The sequence below is a fragment of the Triturus cristatus genome, chromosome 2_2 (assembly GCF_964204655.1).
Source record: "Triturus cristatus chromosome 2_2, aTriCri1.1, whole genome shotgun sequence".
In the NCBI taxonomy this organism is placed as follows: domain Eukaryota; kingdom Metazoa; phylum Chordata; class Amphibia; order Caudata; family Salamandridae; genus Triturus; species Triturus cristatus.
This window is the reverse complement of record NC_140582.1, coordinates 813,896,840-813,921,682: the sequence shown is the minus strand read 5'-3', so window position 1 is coordinate 813,921,682 and position 24,843 is coordinate 813,896,840. Positions and strand designations below refer to the sequence as shown.

The following is a 24,843-nucleotide window of genomic DNA, read 5'->3' as shown; positions in this document are numbered from 1 at the left end:
CGCGGGACCCTCGTCTACAAACCCCCCAGACTTCACGCCTCCTCCGCCACCACCATTGCCGAACTCGTAGCACCCCATGCCATCACCTCCACGGACTACATCCTCATCGGAGACCTGAACTTCCACCTCAACAACCACAACGAACCAGACTCCACCACCTTCCTTGACAACCTCGCCAACCTCCGACTGAAGCAGCTCGTCACCACCCCCACCCACAGAGCCAGACACACCCTCGACCCCATCTTTGCAGGAGAGACAAACATCCACTACAACCACACCACGCAGCCCCTCTGGACAGACCACCACTGCGTACACTTCACTTTCAACACCACCATCGCATACAAACCCGCCCCGGGCCTGCCACGAAGTAACTGGAGGAAGATCACAGAAGAACACCTCAACACCACACTCCTCAACAACCTCCCATCGGCCACGACCGACGCCAACTCCGCAGCCAAAGAACTATACCGCTGGATCGCCAGCTGCGCTGATAAGCTCGCACCCCTCCGCCACACCGGCAAACATGAAGGCTGCCTGGTTCTCCACTGACCTCCAAGAAGCCAGGCGCTCCTGCAGACACCTCGAGAAACTCTGATGGAACAGGCAAACCACCGAAGACCAGAACAACTACAGGAACACCATGTACTAATACCACCAGCGCATAAGAGCCACCAAACGGACCTTTATCAAGAACAAAATTCACACCAACTCAAGTAACGCAAAAGAACTCTTCAACGTCAAACAGTTCACCAAACCCCCCAGCGAAACCACAGACGTCACTCCATCTCAGGACCGCTGCAACAAACTCAGCTCCTACTTCCACCTGAAAATCAAGGCTCTCTACGACAACTTCAGCGAAGAGACTCCGGACACAGCTACCCTCTCCACAACACACAATCAGCCGACCATCACCACCTGGAAACCTGCCACCACTTAAGGCACCACCACGACCATGAAGGACACCCACTCAGGATCCCCCACAGACCCCTGCTCACACACATCTACCACAGAGCTGCCGCCGCCATAGCACCCAAACTAAGCCAGACCATCAACACCACCCTGGTATCCGGCACCTTCCCCGATGACTGGAAACAGGCAGAGGTCACGCCCCTCCTCAAAAAACCGTAGAACGACCCGACGGACCTGAAAAACTACTGGCCCATCTCTCTCCTCCCCTTCGCAGCCAACATCACCAAAAGATTCATCAACGCCCAGCTGACCACCTTCATCGAAGAGAACTCCATCCTCGATTCCTCCCAACCCGGATTCCGCAGCAACCACAGCACCAAGACCGCCCTCCTCACCGCCACCGATGACATCCGCATGCTACTCGAGCAGGGCCACACTGCAGCCCTCATCCTACTAAACCTCTCCGCAGCCTTCAACACGTCTCACACCACACCCTTGCAGACAGACTTCACGATGCCGGTATACGGGAAACCACCCTCAACTGGATCAGCTCCTTTGTCTCCAGCAGAACCCAAAGGATCCGACTCCCTCCCTTCATATCCAAACCCACAGAGATCAACTGCGGAGTACCCCAGGGTTCCTCGCTCAGCCCCACGCTCCGCAACATTTACATGGCCCCCCTCACCGCCATCGTCAAACGGCATGTACTCAGCATAGTTTCCTACGCCGACGACACCCAACTCATCCTCTCTCTCACAAAGAACCCGGAAGACACTAAACTCAGCTTCCAAGAAGGCATGAAAGGTGTCGCTGCCTGGATGAGTGACAGCTGCCTAAAGCTGAACTCGGAGAAGACCGAGGTCCCCATCCTTGAACCCTCCCCCGCTGCGTGGGATAACTCCTGGTGGCCCCCTGCCCTCGGAAACCCATCCACCCTGACGGACCACGCCCGGAACCTCGGCATCATGCTAGACTACTCCCTAACCTTGACCCGCAAGATCAACGCCGTCGCCTCCACCTGCTTCAACACCCTCCGCATCCTCTGCAAGACCTTCAAGTGGCTCCCCCCGATTACAGAAAAACCGTCACCCACGCACTCATAACCAGCAGGCTTGACTACGGCAACGTCCTCTATGCCGAAATCAACAAGCTCCAAAACATCCAGAACACCGCAGCCAGACTCGTCCTCGGAACCCCACAACACGAACACATGACTCAGCACCTACGAGACCTCCACTGGCTCCCCATCGAAAAGAGAGTAACCTTCAAACTACTCACCCACACATACAAATCCCTCCACAACATCGGACCCAAATACCTCAACGAAGGTTTCCTTCCACGTACCCAAAAGGAACCTCCGCTCCGCCGACCTCGCTCTGGCGGAAACCCCACGCAGCCGCAGAACCAGAGCCGGTGGTAGAGCCTTCTCCTATGTCGCAGCAAAGAGCTGGAACGAGCTCCCAGTCAACATTATACTCTCCACGAGTCCGCACAACTTCAGGAAGAACCTCAAGCCTGGCTCTTCGACTGACCCACCGGAGTTGTACCTCCCCTCCCCCCCCCCCCCCAGTGCCTTGAGACCCTCATGGGTGAGTAGCGCACTTAATAAACTCCTGATTGATTGATTGAAGGTGTTGGATTGTAAATCCACTTCCCTACTGTTTCACAGACTGGAGTTGGAATAGTAAATTATACTATTCCAACCTCCAGTGCACCCCCTACAGCAAGCTGTTGTAATGGCATGCGTTGTAATGGTATGCGTAGTAACAACGCATCCGCTGTAATGACCGTCTTGTAATGGCATGCGTTGTAAACACATGCATTCTAACGTGTCCTATTCGATACACAACCACCACTGCCTTGCTGGGTGGATATTAGGAATGGTTCGCTTTGCCCCACTGTGTGTAACGCACTTGAATGTTGATTACTTTTTCAGAGTTTTTTCTGTCATGGGAGGAAGGGGAATATGCACTCCATTTTGGAGTATACAATGTTAGGGATGGTGGGAGTGAGGCTCTCATTAAACATCTAAAGACATATAACTAATTAAGCAATGACTTTACGGAGGTCAGTTGGTTTATAAATTACCACATGGCTTAACATTAGGCCTCTGTTCTCTATTGATAACCATGGCGAATGACAGACGGAAGATGAAGCTCAGAACATGGAATGTCAGAAGGTTTAATACTCCTCATAAAATCAGGACTGTAGTGGCCTACCTGGAAAGACATGCTATTGTTACAGAGTTCATCTGACTCTACATAATGCTTGTGATAAAACCAACAGAATCAAAAGATGGCCTTGTTCAGTACTCATGCTAGAGAAGTGTTTATATAGGTGAGAAAGGGCTAAAGACTGCATGCCCTTCATACTGTTGCTGATCCTAATGGCAGATATGTGCTGTTACTGGGCGAGATAGAGGGCATACGGATAATAATGGTAAACTTTATATAGCCCGAACTATGACAATGCAATATTTTTACTACACTTCAGCCGACTATTGCTGCCTTCAATTGTGGTGGAATGATTTGGGGTTGTGATTTTAACTGCATTCTGAATTTGTTATTAGATAGGTTGAGGGGGTACCTGGACTGTTGCCTATGGCAGCTAGAGAAATTGAAACATATGATACATACAGCGATAAATCCCCATTATGCTTTTTGATATATGGATGTGAAGCACCCAGTATGTAGAGAAGTCATGTTTTAGGGGAGGGCCAACTGCTCACCACTATTCACTAGAAACTATCCGAGTATTCATATGTAGTGGACAGGGAAGCAAATTTGAGAAGGAAAGATGCGAAGCTGAGAGCTTAGGAGGAGTACCCTGAAGGCATGCTTGCAAGCCTACTGAGACCCACATAGGCAAAGAGATATATCTTTGATGTTGGGGTGGCAGATGCTATATAAATCTAAGCTAACAGCAGACAAATGTCAGCAATATTATGGTTAATTGTATGCCTCTCTCTGGCCACTTCTACAAAACGAGGGTGCAAGATAAAACATTACTTAGAGGAATTAACAATGGCATGGTTGGAGATCACAAACAGAGAAGTACTAATTGCTCCATTATCTCCTAAAAATGTCAAACGAGCAACAAGAGGCATTCCTGGGGGCTGATCTTGCAGCTGACTTTTATAAAGAATATGGAAATATGGCAACACTATATATATTAGAGTCAGCTAGAAACGGTTGACTTCCTCCCACACTGTGAGAAGCTGTTGTTGGTAACGATCTTCAAACCAAACAAACTCTGATGTGTGCTCCTCCTAAATACCTTTATCACTGCTTAACTGAGATACTAAAATCCTCCCAAAAATCTTGGCGATCATATACCCCTGTTTATTAATGGATTAGGGCTTCCAGGGAAGTCATGGTTTATCCCAGGCTGAGCCATGGTGCACAACTTGAGAACCTTCTTGGCACTGCAGCACAGGCTTTTGATTTTGTGAAATGGGACTAAGTATTTGCAGTGTTAGAAAAAGATCTTCTTGAAGATAGTCCAACTTGCCAGGATAAGAATTAATGGCGTTACAAGTAATGCAATCCCTCTTCAGAGAGGGATGAGGCAGGGCTTCCAACTATCCCCATTGTTGTATGCTATTGCCATTGAGCTGCCTCAGGGAGTGACATGGTCAGAGGGGTTGAGATTTCTACTTACTAAGCAGATTGTCTCAGCATAATGTGATGATATATAAGGGATCCTGATGTAAATATCTTGCCTATTATTTGTAAGATACTCTGCTTTAACAGAATTTCTCGATTAAAAATAAATTGGAACAAGTCTTCGATTTTCCCGCTCACAGATTCTACACAGCAATGTGTATTCGATGTCCCCCTGAAGTTGGCCCAAGAATCATTGAGGTATCTGGGGATCCACCCCCTGCCACCAGCCACCCAGCCATCCCAGCTCCACAAGACTCTTACTCACATACATTCCACACATACCCAGGGTGTGCAATCTCGTACATTTTTCTTTGCATGGAACAACCTCCCACCTCACATCAGAGCCTCCTTCTCTCTTCTTGCATTCCTAAAGACGCTGAAGACCTGGCTGTTCAACAAACACCCTGCCTAGATAAGGCTAGCATGTAAGCAGTCGAGAATTGGGTGGAGTATTTTGTTATTACCGTATGAACATGAAAGTATGTACGCCCAAATTCTGGAGGCCTGTTACCCACACCATTCAGCCCCTCTGGACAGACCACCACTGAATCCACTTCACCTTTAAACACCACCTCTGCACCCAATTCCGCACCGCAACCACCACAAAGGTACTGGAGCAAGGTCACAGAGGAACTCCTCGGCACCACCCTCCTACAAGACCCCCCTAGCACCACGACCAACACCAATTCCGCAGCCACAGAACCTCACTGCTCAATCTCCCGCTGCGCTGACAAGCTCGCACCCCTCCGCCACCCCTCCAAGCAACGCCCCCTGAAGGCCGCCTGGTTCACCACTGAGCTACAAGAAGCCAGACGCCTAGAGGAAACCTGGAGGGACCAGAAAACCACAGAAACACGGAGCAACCACAGGAGTGCCCTGAAGGAATACCACCAGCACATAAGAGACACAAAACGAACCTTCATAAGAGACAAAGTCCAGATCAACGCGACCAACGCCAGGAGCTCTTCAACGTCATACAACAATTCATTAAAACCCCCAGCGAAGCCACAGACATCACACCCTCCCAGGAACTCTGCGACAAGCTCAGCACTTACTTCCATCTGAAGATAAAGGCCCTCTACAACAACTTCAACGAACCTATGATGGACAACACCCACCCACCCCCCTAACGCCGCTGACAAACCAACCATCATGACCTGGAAACCCACCGCCGCCGAACACATCGCCAACACCATGAAGAAAACCAACTCAGGAACCCCAATGGATCCCCTGCCCTCCGCACATATTCCACGGGGCCGCCATCGCACCCGAACTAGGACTGACCAACGCCTCCTTCATGTACGGCATCTTCCCAGACGAATGGAAGCGGGTGGAGGTTAAACCCCTCCTCAAAAAGCCCATGGCCGACCATACTGACCTGAAAAACTACCAGCTCATCTCCCTCCTCCCCTTCGCGGCCAAAGTCACCGAGAGACTCGTGAACGCCCAGCTGACCACCTTCATCGAAGAGAACTCCATCCTAGATGCCTCCCAGTCCGGATTCCGCAGCAACCACAGCACCAAGACCACCCTCCTCGCCGCCACGAATGACATCCGCATGCTACTCGACCAGGGACACACCGCGGCCTTCATCCTTCTAGACCTCTCCGCAGCCATCGACACAGTCTCCCATCGCACCCTCGGAGCCAGACTTCACGACGCAGGGATACAAGGAGCCGCCCTCGACTGGATCCAATCCTTTCTCTTCGGTAGAACCCAGAGGATCAGACTCCCTCCCTTCCTCTCCGAACCCACCAACATCAACTGCGGGGTCATCACTCAGCCCCACACTCTTCAACATCTACATGGCCCCACTCGCAACCATCGTCAAACAGCAGGGACTCCGCATCGTATCCTACGCCGATGACACCCAGCTCATCCTCTCACTCACGAAGAATCCCGAAGACATCAGTCTCTGCTTCCAGAAAGGAATGAAGAATGTGGCAGCCTGGATGAAGGACAGCTGCTTGAAGCTCAACTCAGAGAAGACCGAGGTCCTCATCCTCAGACCCCACACTTCCGCCTGGGACGACACCTGGTGGACCTCCACCCTCGGAAATCCACCCCCTCCTACAGACCACGCACGAAACCTCGACATCATCCTCGATTCCTCCCTCTCCATGAACCACCAGGTCAACGCCGTCACCCCCACACGCTTCAACTGCCTGCGCATCCTCCGCAAGACCTTCAAATGGATCCCCACCAAATGCAGAAAGACCATCACCCACGCCCTCATAACCAGCAGACGGGACTACGGCAACACCCTATACGTCGGCATCAACAAGACACTACTGCACAGACTCCAAACCATCCAGAACACCGCCGCCAGATTCGTCCTCGGGACACCACACCATGAACACATGACCCAACACCTACGAGACCTCCACTGGCTCCCCGTCGAGAAGAGGGTCACTTTCAATCTCCTCTCCCACAAGTCCCTCAACAACATCGGACCCAAATACCTCAACGAAAAAGTATCCTTCCACATACACAATAGAAACCTCCACTCCACCGACCTTGCCCTGGCCCGAGGTCCCCCGCATTTGCAGAAGCAGAACAGGCGGGAGAGCCTTCTCCTACATCGCAGCCAAGACCTCGAACGAGCTCCCCGTGAACATCATACGCTCCCGACCCTGCACATGTTCAGGAGGGACCTCAAGACCTGGCTCTTCGACTTATCTGGAGCTGCCCCCCCCCCAGCACCTTTGGACTCTTACGGGTGAGTAGCGCACTTTACAAGTCCGCTGATCGATTGATTGAAATTTTGGAGGCCTGTTACTACGGCGCACAAACTGAGTATGTACATTACTGCATTGTCCTGCAAATCTACAGCAGTTAAAGTTGGAATGGGACGAGGCAGGAATATTTTCATCAACCACTAAAACAAGAGGGAGCATTGACCCCATACAATCTACTAGGTATGCATGAACCTGGCATTCAAACAGAGCAATATTAAACTACTCTACATGCAAGAGATGAGGTTTCAATTGTGTGCGTACCAGTTTTCTTAGAGGCAAACGCTAGCAAGCAGTTAAAACAAAAAAATATAGCAAAGTTGGAGAATTGTTCTCTGAGGTGGCATTTAAAACCATAGGATAAGTGAAAGATGCCAATCTTGATATGTCAGTGCTAGATTTTTATATTACAGAACACGGGCTACAATTAAAGGTATTATATTAACCCTAGTTTTACCAAAGAACCAGAAGCGTTTAACCTGCCGGCTAATTTAGAGAAAACAGGATACAAACACATTCCTCTCAGGTTGTAGGAGCGGACCCGCAGCACAGGTAAAATAAATTAGATCCAGACATGCATGCAGTGGAAGCAAAACTTAGGGGCAGATTAGGATGTCGGTGGGAAAGGCAAGGAACAGGATTCAGAGAATCTGATTTGGAACCTATGTTTCCAAACGAACTGGATACATTTCCGACCGAACGATTAGGATTCAAGGAAACTGTTCGGACTGTCCGATTCGGTTCCGATCGGCATTCGACAGCCCGAGTCATTCGGAGCCGAATCATACAGCTCTATGGACACGGTTTCCATTCAAGCGATTACGATGTCAGATTCTAACAGCCATTCCGAATCAGTCTGCCGACACAAATCAGCTGTCGGAATCTGACTTTGGGGTCCCGTAGCAGGCCCTCCTTCACCCGCAGGTGCCCATGAGGGTACCCATGGGATCCCTCTGTACAACCATACACAGTGTGGCAGGCACCATGGGGTGCCTGTCACAGGGTGCAAGGGTTTCCCCAACCATCCCTTTTTTCAATGAGAGCCTGTGTTCTCGTTCGGAACACAGGCTCCCATTAAAGTCAATGGGAGTCCAACCGAATGATGTTCAGAAGCATCATAATCCGTCGGTCGGACTCGCATAACCAGATGCTCCTTATGGTAGCCTGGTACACTGAGCAATGGACAGAATGTGCACCAGATGGGTATCCCAGTACAGGACTCTTGACCTTTAACGAAGATAGCGGCTGCATGGATGACAGCTTCCATTGGAGCCAGAATGTGTCTGGGAGCCTTATGAGTAGTGAGCCTGCTTGGACAAGATTTAAAAAGGCCACAGCCTAATCACTGTTCATAACTCAGGCTCATGAAGGTAGAATTGAATGTCTCTCTGAAAGAGAGATGAGAATCTCCATAGAAGTAGGGGGAGTTGTCACACTGGTTAAGGAATGGGGAGAAGTTATCTGTTTTATTTTCTGAGAGCGATATCTTGATTAGGCATCTCATAAAAATGCATTTAAAAAAACAACTGGCTCCACTCACGTCAACAATTGAAGGAGACTCTTCCAATCAGAAACATGTTAAAAACTGCTTTGAGATGTGGCAAACAAAAACTGGGAGAAACACCATCAAGTAAGGAGCAGAGAACTGAGACAGTCAGGAAAGACATTCAATCATGAGCCAAGTTCTGACCCAAAGCCCACTCTACATACTGCAGTGTACACACTTGGTCTTCAATAATAAACGATTGTCTGTGAGTGATACCTAAAAATGAAGTTTGAATGAATTTACATTCAGTGGCTAGTAATACCAATATATACCAAACATAATAAGGAAAACCACTGGTATATTGGCCAACCTCTGCAGTTTCAAAACACTGAGGGATGAGGTTTTAAAGAGCTGATCAGAAAGAATTCCAACCAGACAAACTCTGCCATTGTTAACGCTGCTTACTTTAATATCTGGGATAAAATTTAATCAGATTATGAGGATGAACGATAATCTGTATTTGGTGCTACCCTTTATTAACTTTCCAACAAGGACGAGTAACCAAAGAAATTGGATACTGGTAGAAAATACACAAACTTTAAAATGCTGGGGCTAGATTGCTTACACAGGACTTTAATTGATAACAATTGATAAAAAGTGGCACAATCGAAAATGACAGAAACCGAAACAAACAAGTTGGAAAGAAAAAAAGAGAAAAAATGAGCAAGAGAAAGGCAGCGAATGATAATGAAAAAGGGAAGAAAATAAACACGAAGGCCAATGTGTACAAATCAAATGATATAACAAATTAGTGGGCAGCTAAGGAAACGCAAAATACGTGAGAAAAAAATGCAGACTTTGAAAATGGCCTAGGGAGTCAGAATTTTAATGTATGCATAAGGAACGGTTAGTGGTAAACAGCAAGATTTAAGATGTGCAGAACGCCAAAGACGTACCTGAAAGGGGTATTTATTCTGGCAAGGAATAATCCCACCATCATTCTTTACGATCTCCACACACTTGATTTTTGTGACATCCACAGAACCTTTTTTGTTTTTCTTCTGTCAAAAAGAGAATAGATATGGAAATTAATATAAGGACAAGGTGCCAGAGCCCTATTTTGAAGCAACTATTTCCTTAAGAGAACACCCTATACTCTAAGAAATGGAAGTGCGGAGCGGGTATGGTTTTAGCTACAGTTCTGAAACTGGTGCTGGCCAATTAGCCAGTATTCACTGTGTCTGGACAGGACTGATGTTATTCTCTCATTCTAATGACTGTACAACCTATAATTTAAAAGATTTACAAATAACATAACAGAATGCAATAACAGTGATATTTACAATATTTTCTGAGTCATTGTACACCATATGACTATAATCATCAAAGAGGTTCCACAATCATAGAGTTTGAATGGGCAGGACAAGTGTTTGCTGGTTTTGACGAGGATCAATCTCACATACTATGTGGGGTGTCACTCCCTCTTTTATTGACAAAAACACCACTGCATCGGTTATTCAACTTAGGCTCATCCACACCACACCAATTATTCTCTTCTGCATCTGAACTTCCTAGCCTCGAACGTGCGACCAATGTACTGCACTTATTTTTCATTAATCAGGGTTAATGAAACCAGGTCTTGAAGTATCCTTTGAGCAATGCAGGTCTTTGGAATGTAGATATAATGCAATCAAGAGAACACTCAGCAATGCAAAATGTCCACTGTTGTCCACTTTTGATTCTACTAATTGTTTAGAATATTATGGGCCGTATTATGTATGCAGCACATTTTCCTGGTTAGCACTGGGCGCACCTCCGAGCTAACCAGGAAAATGCGCTGCATTATGGTGAATGTTCTGCCCCCAGGGCATCCGCGAATTTGTGCTGCCCCCAGAGCAAGCGCACTCATGTGAAAAACGGAGCGGCTGCTTTAAACCCAGTCCATGTTTTCACAGTGCAGGCGGTAACCCGCTGGCACTTTTAAAGGGGATTAGAGATCCCTTGCAGGCGGGTGCAGGGAGTGACTGCACCTGCCTGCAAGAGGATGTCTGGGGGCTCCATGAGACCACCTGTATCCCCACCAGAGGGATGCAATCAGGGGGCGCACTGACAGTGTGCCACCTTTTAAATGCGCCTGAGAGCATCTTTGCCTTTGCGCCGCGTGTGTAATACGGTGCAGGCGCAAAGGCAAAGGAATTCCCTCATTTGCATGGGCCCCGACCCAATGCAAATGAGGGGATGCCCTATTCTGGGGCTATATGTGCGCAGCACTTTCAGTATAACAGAAGGGGCCTCACAAGCATCTACAGCTCCTTCTGTGATACCAAGGTGCCCCAGGGGCACGCAAAGAGGGCGCAAATGCCCCTTGCACCATCAGGACACTTCCAAAATATGGCCTTAGGAGTTGGAGTCTGGTTACCTTTTTTTCCTACATAAGAATTTGGTGAAGATACGAATGTTTTTTAAGTACTTTCATTATAAAATGTATACACTCAATATACCATTAATCTAGTACTGACCATGATCCGTATTCCTCTCCATCAGGTCAGTTTACCAGAGTGGGGACTCACAGTGAACTTCTTTTCAGAATAACATAGCCGACATAGTTACACAACTAGCATAAGTAAAAAGAAGACACAGATTCATTTAAGATTTAACGTTTATACAGTTGCCTACAACTGTAGGAATATCTAGTAAAGATAGGGTAGTGAAACAAAAAACATAAGCGCAGCTCCAGCCAAACCTATTTAAAAATAAGAAGACAAAAAATGCTACCCATACTAGAATTTCCTTATGAAAGCAATCGGTTATCAACTCGTTCAAATATTCATGTTATTTACCTGTAACAATGGTATTGAAATCCAGACAAAGATAATCTTCTAGTAAGTTTATTTCATCAGCACGGCAGTATGTCCTTCCAAGTGCAGGCTTCCACAATAACTGATCCTCAGGCATATGTACACAATTCTAACCCAGAACCTAGAATGCATTGTACATGCTAATCAAGCGCATGCCACCCAAACAAAGCGCATGCCCTTAAAGCTATATACACAAACTATAACACATCTCCCTTATTAAGAGAAAGCAGAAACGCAAATAAAATAAAATCAAAAACTGAAATTAAAAAAAAAAAAAAAAAAAATACAATTTAGACATAATCATTCAATTTTTTAGGAAAATATCGGACACGGTTGGAACACCTGGTTTTGTAACCAGCAGAAATATTTTTATCCAAAACTCTTGAATCATCAGACAAACAACCCTTGTTATCATGACAGTGGTCTGTCCCTTTAAACAAGTTTGCAGGAGAAACACTTCGCATGTTGACTGGACACTTTGCTACCCTCCTAACATTCCAAACCTTGCCATCTTGAGTGGCAACAGAATTCCTAAAAACTCTTTTAATCTGAATGGGTTTTCCAAATCTATTAGCTCCTTTACTGATTATACCAGGTTTTAAGATTCTAACCCAATCACCAACTCTAAAAGATGGTACACGAGTTTTCCACTTTTTATCAAACCACCTACAAGTATTTTGTTGTTTGTTCTTTACTTTATAGGCTATATCCTTAACACACTCACTCCTGAAACTCTTTTTTACACACTTTTCTCGAAACCACCATGGACAAATCTTAGAAGCTGGTTCTCTTCCTTTTAACAACTTGAATGGGCTAACCTCAGTCGTGGTATGAGGAGTGATTCTATAGTACCATAACTTTTCTCTAACTCTACTCAACCATTCCCCACCAAATTTCACAGACTCAACAATGTAATCCTTCAAAACTCTGTTAAACCTTTCCACCTGACCGTTTTCGTGTGGCCCATAAAGAGAAGTGAACACATGCCTAATTCCACATTCCTTCACAAAATTTTTCATCTCCGAAGATGTAAATTGCACACCATTGTCAGTGACCAAATACGATGGACAACCTTCTCGTGCAAAAACTTCTCTTAAAAAATTTAAAACCACATCAGTCGTAATTTTATTAACAAACTTCATTTCTGGCCACTTGGAATGGTAATCCACCAAAACCAAAGCAAATCTAAACTTCTCTGGGAGCATGTTAAAAGGGCCAGAAATATCAAACGCTAACTTCTGCCAAGGTTCTTCTGGCCATTCAACCATTCTTAAAGGAGGAACTTTCACACTGAGCATCCTTTCACTTGAAACACAAAACTCACACTCCCTGACTACACGATCAATAAATTGGTCGACCCCTGGCCACCAAAAAAAATTTCTAACAAGACGTTTCATGGAAGAAATCCCAGGATGTGTATTATGAGCTATTTTAAGAATGACATCTTGCATATCTTTAGGGGGTATACATTTACAGATCTTAAAAAGAAACTCTCCTTCCAATTCCAATTCTCCCACAACCTTGAACAACGGTAACAAATCAGGTCTAATCTGATGTTTCCTTGGCCATCCTTCCATAACATATTTTTTGATTTCTAACCAATCCTTATCTTTTTTAACACATTCATCCCACAATGTCTCAGTAATCTCCTGAAACTGTTCAGGCATAATGTCACTAATGTTGAGCACAAAATCTTTTTCTTTAACAACATGCACACCATTTTGAGCACATGGTAATCTTGAAAGAAAATCAGCTGTAACATTATTCTTCCCGGGTACATATTCCGTTTTAAAATTATACTCTTGAAGTCCAGACGAAAGTCTAGCAATCCTAGCAGTAGAATTCCATCCTCCCCCGGATGACAGGATGCTAACTAATGGTTTGTGATCGGTTCTTAACGTGAACTTGCTACCCCATACATACAGCTTGAAATGCTCAATGGCCCAAACACAAGCAAGTAATTCCCTTTCGATCACAGCGCATTTCCTCTCTGTCTCATTTAACGTTCTTGAAGCAAAAGCCACATTCCACTCTTCTCTACCATGTTTCTGTGACAAAACCCCACCAACTCCATAAAGACTTGCATCCACCGTGATGATGCAGTCTTTTCTTAAACAAAACGGTTTCAAAGTGGGAGCGCGAACTATATCTTGCTTTATGTTTTCAAAAGCCTTCTGTTGACTGCTACTCCACATATAATTTGTGTTTTTTCTTAGTAATTCTCTCAAAGGTTCCATTTTTGATGCAAAATTATCTACAAATTTACTGTAGTACTCACACATCCCCGCAAAGCTCAACAATTGTTCTTTGTTTGTAGGTGCTGGGGCATTAATGATAGCATCAACGTTAGATTGCTTTGGGACAACGCCATCACCCGACAGAGTGTGTCCCAAATACTCTACAGACTTCCTGTACAACTTCTCTAACCTGCCACAAACCTCTTTGAGGTGTACATCATGTTCTTCTTCGTTTTTAGAAAAAACTAAAATGTCGTCTTGAAAACATTTAACATAATGATCAATATCTCTAAACACTCTAAACATAACTCTTTGAAATACGGAAGCGGCAGATGCCAATCCAAAAGGCATCCTTGTGTATCGATACAAACCCTGAGGAGTTATGAAAGCTGTCAAATTTTTAGACTCTTCAGCTAAACTGATCTGATGGTACGCAGACCTAAGATCTAATGTTGAGAACACTTTTGCCCCTTCCAACATTGACACAACCTCATTTATGTTTGGAAGAGAATGGCAGTCAATTACAATATTCGAGTTTAAAGCTCTCAGGTCCACACACACCCTCAAATTTTTATCTGCCTTGCGTACCAAAACTATGGGTGAAACCCATTCAGACGACTCAATTTCTTCGATAATACCTTCACTGGTAAGCTCTTTTAACATGTCTCTGAGTTCATCCCGTACATTTATAGGTATGCCTCTCAACTTTTGTATAACTGGTCGTGCATTCTCTTTTAGTATAATCTTATGTTCAAAATCCTTGAGTCTTCCCAAACCATCACTGAACACATTCCTGAATTTGTTAATCAAGTTCCTCGCTTTGCCATCAGGATCTAAAACCGCCACCTCTCCTTTCTGGAAACAATCCCCTAGCATAACCGGATCTAAAACTCGTGGATTTAACATGATACCCAGTTTCCACTGATCGCGCCATCCTAGAACATTAACTCCCTTTACAGCGATGTACAATTTTATTTCTGCACCCCTTCCTTTAAAATACAAGGTGACACTGAAATACCCTTCCATATCGATCCTTGTACCATCAAAACTTTCTGCAATCACGTCACTAGCATGCAGTTTCATGCCTTTACACACTTCTTTTAGTTTTTCTTCAAAATATTCTTTTGAAATTATTGTCCATGGTGACCCTGAATCAGCCATGAGTTGTAATTTCATATGTAACACTTCCACCGTACATTTAGGAGACTCCAAAACCTCTCCCTCAATTACATTTCTGCCCATAATGGACACTACGAAACCTCTCTCACACTCAGCACTAACTAAAGTTCCTTCACTTTCAACATCACTGTGACTCACTTCATTTCCACTGAGTGTCGATACTGTCCTAGGAATAAAATTTGACGAATTATTCCTTCTATTCTCTCTGCAAACACTGCTAAAATGACCAAACCTTCCACACTTCCTGCATTCCCTGTTAATAGCAGGACAACCTGTAAAAGACGCTATGCGCGTTTTACTCCCACATCTGAAACACACACTCTGACTTCCAAAATTCCCATTACTTCTATATGTATTGCTACTGCTATACCTGTTGCTAAAAGGCCTTTTTTGAACCGCGTCTGGCTTGCTACTTCGCCCTTGAGTATAATTCTCTGTATGATTCTTTATAGCACATACCTCCTCTACAGTTTCATTCTTCTTCGTATTTTGTCTAACAGTTTGCATCCAACTTTCAGACTGTTCTACCGCTTTTGCATTGGCTATTGCTTCAGATAAACTAGGATCACCCAAAACCCACAAATTCTCTTGTATTTTTTTGTTCCTCACATGCACAATAATTTGGTCCCTAATCATTTCCTCAGCCATCACTCCGAACTTGCAATGAACACATAAGGATCTCAAAGAAGGTAAGAAATCATCAAACGATTCATCCTCCTTCTGTGCCCTAGTATAAAACTTGAATCTGTTCAAAGCAATGCTGGTGGTTGGCTTAAAACGCTTTTCCAGTCTTTGTAAAGCCTCGTTATACACATTCAAATTTTCTTCACCTAACTGTGGTAAAACTTGTGGTAAAGCTCTGAAAATGTCTTGTCCCTCTGATCCTAAACAGTGCAATAAGATGCTTTTTTTCCTCTCTGCCCCCATACGTTCTCCGTCTATTGCCTTCATGTATGTCAGAAACTCCTCCTTCCATCTTGTCCATGGTAATGGTGGATCTCCCTTACTTTGTAGGAATTTTGCTGGTGGATCAAACTGCATTGTCTTATGTACCGATAACCAGTTCCTCTCTGATGTTGATACTTTTTTTTTTTAACTCAAATTCGAATGCAACAGTATATTCCTGACTTCCCCAGAGAAAGTAAGTCACGCAAAAACAAAAAAAATGAATCAATATTATCTTAAACTCCCATTACACCGCGTGTATATACTCTTTAAACTCTGTTATTCTCTTAAAAAAAAATTCTTTCTGTGAACAATCCAATTTAAATGATGAATTCACCAAGAAAACAAAATTTGTAGAACCAAATATCTTTACCCTTTTCAGTTTATAATATAGATGTAACTTCCACAAACACGTTTACTCCAACGACTGAAGAAAAAACATAAATGCACTTATGCTCCCCACCTTAACTTGATAAGGCTGATCTTCCTTCGCTTATGCCCAAAACTGCTTCATCGCGCTACTCATTGCGCGCTTTGCCGCTCTTGTTTCCCTTTTGTGTACTGGTTGCTTAGCAACCTTTTGCTCCACTGTGCGTTGCGCGTTTCATTGCGTGTTACGCTCTAACGCTCCTTCCGATTGGGGTTGGTAACCCAGCAACCACGTTGCCTCTTACAGCGCTCCCAACGTCATCGAACGTCTTGACGAAGACGCCCGTCAGGATGACACACTTCGCAGCCTCCACGAGCGCGCACCTTCCTTCGTTACCTCCTCCTCACGGTGCTAGGATACGGCCCACGCTCCAGGCTCCTTTGATTCACGGTACACTTGTTTACTTTTCAAATTCGTAACTTCCTTTTTTCCATACCTATGTACTTCTCGCTTTACAAATGATCGTCGCTTCCATCGTTAAATGATTTGAATGTTCGTTAATTCTCCCATCCAGATTTTCTTCTTTTCCTTCCTTTTCTCGAATTCCTCAATAACAATAAAATATGTAATCCCACGACAAAACACAAAAAAAAAATTCTCGCTTCTGTAGATTCTCGATCTCTCCGTCCCCGTGCTGCTACTGACAGGAGAGTATCCCAGCTCGTCGCCAATATTGAAATCCTGACAAAGATAATCTTCTAATAAGTTTATTTCATCAGCACGGCAGTATGTCCTTCCAAGTGCAGGCTTCCACAATAACTGATCCTCAGGCATATGTAAACAATTCTAACCCAGAACCTAGAATGCATTGTACATGCTAATCAAGCGCATGCCACCCAAACAAAGCGCATGCCCTTAAAGCTATATACACAAACAATAACAAATGGCTCTCTAGACTTCTGGTCATCAGGATTCTAAAAAAAGTTGATGACATCAAATATGATGCTTTTTGTCCAATACCCTGCACCAAATCAGATTCATTTTTAGAGGATCAATTAAGGTGTGGCTCCAAACCACATAGGAAGGGAGCAGGGCACATGCAAAATCTACAAAGGACATTTATGAGTACTGTTTTAGTAAACGAGTAACAATGTCTCCCACAACTTTGTTTTTTCCTCACATATTTCGTTTTCTGTAGACAAATGTATTATTATTAGTGTTGCCTGGTGGTGGGGGAAGTGCGGGTGAGCAGTAGACAAAACTGATTTTACCATTACACAGAGACCTAGTAAATGAAGAAAAAACACAAACCATCCTCCAGAGGAAGCAATACAATTCTGAAATGGGCACAGAATGCTTACCTAAATAACAAGCCGATTGCTATATTTTTACATAAATGAAAAAACACCTACAGAAAAATAAGGTTTTTTCTTTGACTCTATACTTGTAAGTCCATTTAGCTGAAGGTTCGTGAAAGTATGTAGTTCCTAATTATCAGTTCCAAAACCTCCGCTTGGTACAGATTACAAATTTGTTCCCCACATTATTTGAGGGAATATGTCTCAATGATGCAATGTAAAACTCACATAATGATTTGATAGTAATTTATTGAACAGTGCTATCAAATAAATGATCCTACAACCTTCCATTAGGCTTTCAAGTTTAAATTAAACTTTCATCATTTCATTTTAGTCTTTTCATCAGAGTGACCTTCTTGAAATGTTAATTTAATGGCTTGGTTTCCATTTATTGGCTTAAAATTATCCAGACAAAAAAAGAGTCAAGTTAAGATCCTCAAAGGCCATTTCTGAATTTGAACTTCAGTCCCAACCAAAGCATTAGCTACACAAAAGTGAGAGGTTCTAGGGATCATAGATAAGTTATTAACCAATAATGTAATAGCAAATATCAAGGAATTCTACAGCAGATTACAAATATTTAAGGGTTTAAACATAACATCTATCTTAAATTAATTTGGCACAGAGCACATTTGAACCATTATCATTTCAGCACAAGATTGAGTATGCAGGCAAAGAATATTATTGCACTCACTCTCTAAATTAATTAAATGCATGTTAGAGCAGCATTTATTCTCAATTCAAAACACAACGAAGAAATCAGAACAGAAATTAAAAAAAACATAAATATAATAGTTTCATCTCAGATTTACCTATATGTGGAAGAATATCTTTTATGGTCAGCCTATCAGGCACAGGCTGACCCAGCATTATACAAGAGTAAGTGCCATTTGCAGGTCTGGCTTGACAGAGCAGCTGTATCCAAGACGTACTGTTACAAATCTTTTTAAAGATGTATAAGGTTGGCTTTGCCTCCACCAAGAGGAGCACTGCTCAATCATCTCATGCTATTAACTATTTAGAATATCAATAAGCCTGTCAAAAAGTGCTTCTCTTGGACTACACGAGGGAAAATTGTATACCTGAAAGGTACACTCAATTATCAGGCTGTCTGTCTCAATTCTTTATCTCTTGTATACATACTATACAGAAAATAATCAGGTTTGCTACCTTTTTCCCTCATTGGCAACGTCAATAGGGCATCTTCAATGTGATAAACAGTGCTGTGCATGCAACACATGTAAACAGCATTTGTGGCGTCCACTTTTAAATGCCATTGGACATTAATACAAGACATACTGCCAGAGGAAGATGGCGGTGTGAGCCTTCAGCTCTGTACAAGGGAGACAAATAACCTTAAAAAACTATGCTATCAGGTCTCCTTTAAGAAGGCAAACAAGGTCTAGGATCATCCATCATTGCAGGGATCAAGATAATATAATCGGACCCTCCTAACCTGGTCGTTTGAATCGGTTCACTGAGCACGTCTGTGCCACTGGGTTCTCCCTCAACCACCAGTGCGGAAAGTGGGACGCCGACCAAGAGTGATCCCTACGATCCTTTCCAAAACCTTATGCCACCAGAATGAACCACAATACAATCATCAAGTAAGATCTTCAATGATATTTATAATTCCAAGCAAAAACGTGGAATTCGACATCTGTATTCAACCTTAATAAATCAGCCACGACCTCTGCTTGACCTTCACCTGGTATCTGGTATACAGTAATGTCGCCTATGATAATGCAATAATGATGAATACTAATACAATATTGCATGGCTCCGCCCTTAACACATCATAACGGGAAATAAAGCTTTCTGCCTCAATAACCCGAAGCTGCATATACCTGCCTAAAAACGAAACGGAACGCTTGTGCCGACCGCCAATACGTCTGAAGTATCCAAACGTGTGCTCACTAACAAAAGTTACTGATGCACCGGAGATTGCCATATCTTGAGTCAGCCAAGCAATCATAGGGCCGGTGCTCTTCAAGGAAACAATGCGCTCCTCTAACTGAAAGACCAGTCCGTTTAGCCGCTTCATCAGCGAGCACATTGGTGTAGAATGTTTTAAAATGGCGGCCGTATAATAGTGCTTGTTGGATCCTCCACAAAGTGTGGCGTCAGTCTGGTTACTTATTGTGGCTAAATATCAGGATAAAGATACTAAAACACTTGGCTCCTACATTACACATTGCTATAAAATGCAGGAGGTACTAATGGAACCATGACTTTTCCAAAATGGTGCCTGCCCTACGGTTAACGCCAAGTATAACGAGCTGTGCACATCTACCACCTAGTACAATGTAATATCATGTCGGACACAACGTACTCTCAGGCCTAGTAGGGTGGAAACCAACTGACAGAGAGTGAAGACTCCAGCAGAACTTATAACCCTGGGCTCTGTCGCTTGACTACTGAATTGTCACTAATCTCAATAGACCACCACAGCACTACAACAATCAGCCAGAACGCTCACCTCATTGCTGTACAGTAACTACATCCTAATTATAATAGCTATAAAATCACATTAAAAACGGCGGTAAACATTAATCTAGCAGTGGTAAACAGCAACCTAAAGTAGCCACAATACTACAGTGCTATGGTGGCTGCGGCACTGCAATAACCACAGTAATATCTTGGAAGTTCACAAGAATATAGATAACAAACACCTGACAGCCCTGAAAGTCATAGCAACGAGATCCTATCAAATACCAAAAGAAACGTTGCAGGGTAATAAATCCGCCTACTTAAAAAAAAAAAAAAAAAAATCACACCTCTTGTTTAAATATGACCTAAAAAGAAAACAAAACGAGTCTAAAGAGGGCCGAACCCGGGCTCACCAGTCACAAATAGGCAGGACATTAATGCCACCATGGAAATAATCCTAAAAACACATGCGGATGTACACAAATTAGCCAAGTCCACTAAAGAGAACACTGACAACATGCAGAGTGAGATTGCTGCAATCTGCCAAGACATCAGAGAAGCTAACACCAGAATAGCAGAGACTAGAATAAGCTTCTTGGAAGACTCAGACTCTAAAATGGGTAAAGCAATAAAAATGCTCAACGTCACCACAAACTCACTTTCCAAAGACCTTCCAGAGCTGGAAGACAGGAACAGACACAGAAACCTACAGATATTGGAATACCAGAGGGTGAGGAGGACTCAGGCATCTCCTTTCTTGAGAACTGGTTCGCACAAGCCACAGTTCTATCATTTACCAAACATCTTGAATTTGATAGGGCTCACAGAATTCCAACAAAGAAGATCCCAAACAAAAAATCTTCTAGGCCAATCGTATGCAAGCCACTACGCTACCAACATGTTGAGTCGATCTTGTCTTTCATGAGAAAACACAATCATATACTATGGAAGGGCCATAACATCTTCATATTTTAGGACTATTGTAAATCTACAGTGGAAACAAGAAAAGGCTTCCTAGTCTTCTGCCCAACATTGAAAAAGCCATCAACAACAAGTTCTCTTTTGCAGGCCCTTGAAAATATTGTGTTCTGGTTCAAGGCACTCAAAACATCTTCTCTAATTAGACAATAAATTCCTTAACAATAAGGAAGTGGTGCTAATGGACATTTCCAGCCCTGACCAGACTAATTTCATATTGAAAATATTAACCTCCTAATTTGAGCAGCTATAAGAAAGTGTTGAACTGATAGTTGCTCTAACCTATCCAGGTTGTTTGATACATCTACCAATGTAGCTACACTACCATTAGCGCCAAGCTTCCGAACAATACTACACTTGCAGTGCAAAGTGTACATCTTTCTCGATGATCTAGATCCAAGAGAGCCGCTCACAAGGAAGAAAGACAACAACCCAGAAGAAGCAGCTAAGTGATGTACTATGGTGTAGTGCCAGTGCCTGCTTTATTAGTTTTTCTACTTACATGTAGGCCAAAGGATCTAGTGCACCATACGGGTTAGACAAATGTAACCTAGAACACTTAGTATAGAAGAAAATTAGTCAGTATTAACCTGACTTATATCAGATACATATAAGGGGTCAGACTACTATTAGTTTCAGGTATTTTGCTGTTCTAGTTATTTTCAAGGATAGAGCAGAACATTGATAATCCTTATAATTAAAAAAAGTAAAAGTAAGAACTTTTTTCAGTGATCTGTGCTTTAAGTCTACTCGTTTCATGCATATAACTAGTCATGAAATTATGTCTCCCTGGAGGAGCGGTTCTTCCTCCAATCTCCATGCCTCTATGCTATTGAGGGGAAGGGTTGGAGTGGGCGTGGTTTGGTGGGAGGGACAACAGGAGGAGGATACTGTTTATTAAAGTATGTTACTTTTTTATCCAGTTTCTCAACTGTACGTAAATGTTATTTTTTTTGTATTTCTTCTGTCAGCACTACTAGGAAAGGCCCAAAACACCCAAACGTACATACAGCAACTAACACAATACACATTTCTACTAAGAGAATACACCACACTGCAGAGATGATCCCATACCAATACCATAAGTAATCTCAGAGATTGTCCCAGCGGGAACAGTTATCCATATGCGAATCTGCCCCATATACTCTAACCATATTTATTGCAAACGCCCAACAACATATAGCCAATTACACACTTTCTTTAGGAGAGATCTCCTTTATAGACCAAATACTAAACCCTAGCGATGACGTCGCCACAGCATAACATTAAGATAATCTCCCTGAATCAATCATCCAATCAAAAAGAAGAAAATTCTTAACTACATATACAAACAGAAAGGCAACATCATTCTTCTGCAGGAAACAAAGACTGACCCACACAACTCAACTCACTTACAAACTATCAACACACCGATGTAGCAGGCTCTGTAGCAGTGGGCAAGAAAAATGTGTGTTAACGCTCATCAATAAGAAATCCAAAATCAATCTGGTCTCAAGCACATCTGATACGCAGGAAAGATGGATTATCTCAAAGTTAACCAAACATAATATTGAATTCTTTGTTACCCACATATATGCACCCACTAAAGATGACCTTTTCTTTTTGGAGGAACTCTCAACACAACTTAATTCGATTCCTGACTCAGCCACACTCCTATTTGGTGGAGATTTTAACTTACCCCTCGACCCTGCACTAGACAGAAACTCACAGTGCTCCTTCCGCCTGAACAAATCACATAAAGCACTAAGAATCGTATTAAAAAAATGTAATCTGATTGACGCCTGGAGAACCCAGAACCCTACAGAAAGGGACTATACTTTCTATTTATTCCCACATAACTCATATTCACGTATAGAGACCCTACTTATATCCAGAATCTCCATAAACAAGATTGACCAGACTACCATCGAGCCAATGGAGATCTCAGATCACTCACTCCTGTATCACCCTATTATTGACCCTACACCTTGCGCAAAACAGCCTCTTTCGAGAGTCAATGATTAAATCATCTTGCCTGATAATAACAACCAACTCAATGAAGAGTCTATTAGAAACTTCCTCACTGAAAACAAAGTAAGCAACACCTCAGAACTAACACAATGGGAAGCATTAAACACAACAATAAGAGGGGTGATCCTCCAAATAAGATCCATCATGAATAAAGAGGCTAACAGCAATCTCCTAAAGTTAGAAAAGGCAATCTCAGAACTGGATAAACAGCACATCTCCTCCAGAGATAGCCTACTCCTAAACAAAATAGTGAATAAGAAGTACGAGTATAATAAAATATTAAGCACTAGAGCAGGCATCTGGAATAACAAACAAAAATGCAAAAAAGCATCAGATTATGTGATTCCAATAAAGCCAGTAAGACCCTACCATCCTCCTTAAATTACAAATACACCATCAACTCACTAAAGGATGAGGACGGTACATACCAATCTGAATAAAATAGCAGACATATTTAAGAATTCTATCAAAATCTATATGATAAAAAAACTTCTCAAGATCACTCAAAGAGCCAAAGTTATTTGACTGAGAGTAACATACCTGCACTAAAAGAGCAAGATAAGAACTCAATTAATGGCCCAATAACTGCACAAGAAATTGAAGAAGCTATAAAAAGACTTTAAATGGGTAAGGCACCAGGGCCCGATGGCTATAATGCTAAAGATTTTTTAAATGTCCTCACTTCTCTAACCTCACCTCTATTGAGTCTTTTCAACTACTGTGACAGAACAAGTCAAGGGTACCCCAGACAAAGCCATCAAATGGTTATTCCAAAAGAAGGTAAGGACCCCTTCATCCAAAGAATTATAGACCAATTTCACTGATAAACTTGGACTGTAAAATCTATGCCATGATTCTATCCAACCATCTGCAAAAACACATCGCCAAACCTACCCATACCGCGCAGGTGGGTTTCTTAAAACACAGACTCTCCAGCAACAATACACAAATCCTATGCCACGCACTAGAGAAAGCCTAACTAACAAAATTCCCCGCAGTAGCTATCACACTAGATGCCGACAAAGAGTTTGATAAAGTTGACTGTTCACACTTAAAAACATCGTTCGAGAAATTCAATTCAGGAGATACGCTAATTCGCATTATCATGGCCCTGTATCACAATCCTAGTGCTAATGCATGAGCTGGAGGCACTATCTCTTCCTCCCCCGATCTAAGACAGGGTACAAGACAAGGCAGTCCCCTCTCCCCCTCTCTATTCCTAATAGCCATAGAACCTAAGAGAAAAACATGACATACCAGGCCTCACGTTTGATGACACCACAGTTATAATTAACAACATATGCAGAGGGCATCCTGGTTATCTCCGAAAACGCTTGTACGGCAATACCAGCATTAATGTCCTCGATACAAAGATTTTCAGAGATTTCTGGGTATACGCTTAACAAAGATAAAACCAAGGTCAAGCTTCTCAACAATCAAGGTAATAAATAAATATATCGGGACTCTGGACTGACATGACAGCCAGGCTGCATTAAATACTTAGGATTAGAATACACCAAAGACCTAATCAACACCCAGCAGAGTAATGAAAAGAACCTAATTAAAAAAATTAACTCACTACTAGATGGATGGTCACCCACATTTTTTTTCCTGGTGGGGAAGAGACGAAACTTTAAAAATTATGGTTACGCCACTGATTAACTATCTCATTAGCATGCTCCC

The 24,843-nt window shown here is 43.2% G+C and overlaps 1 protein-coding gene across 3 annotated transcripts in view; it reads right to left on the bottom strand.

The window, feature by feature from the left end:
- The window catches only part of TEC (tec protein tyrosine kinase), a 550,450-nt gene that overhangs the window by 265,160 nt on the left and 260,447 nt on the right, over positions 1 to 24,843 (bottom strand). For all 3 annotated transcript variants that reach the window (XM_085642140.1, XM_085642143.1, XM_085642141.1), the window contains one exon: positions 9,752 to 9,856. In XM_085642140.1, the coding sequence (XP_085498266.1) occupies positions 9,752 to 9,856 (105 nt within the window). The remainder of the gene's footprint in view (positions 1 to 9,751; positions 9,857 to 24,843) is intronic.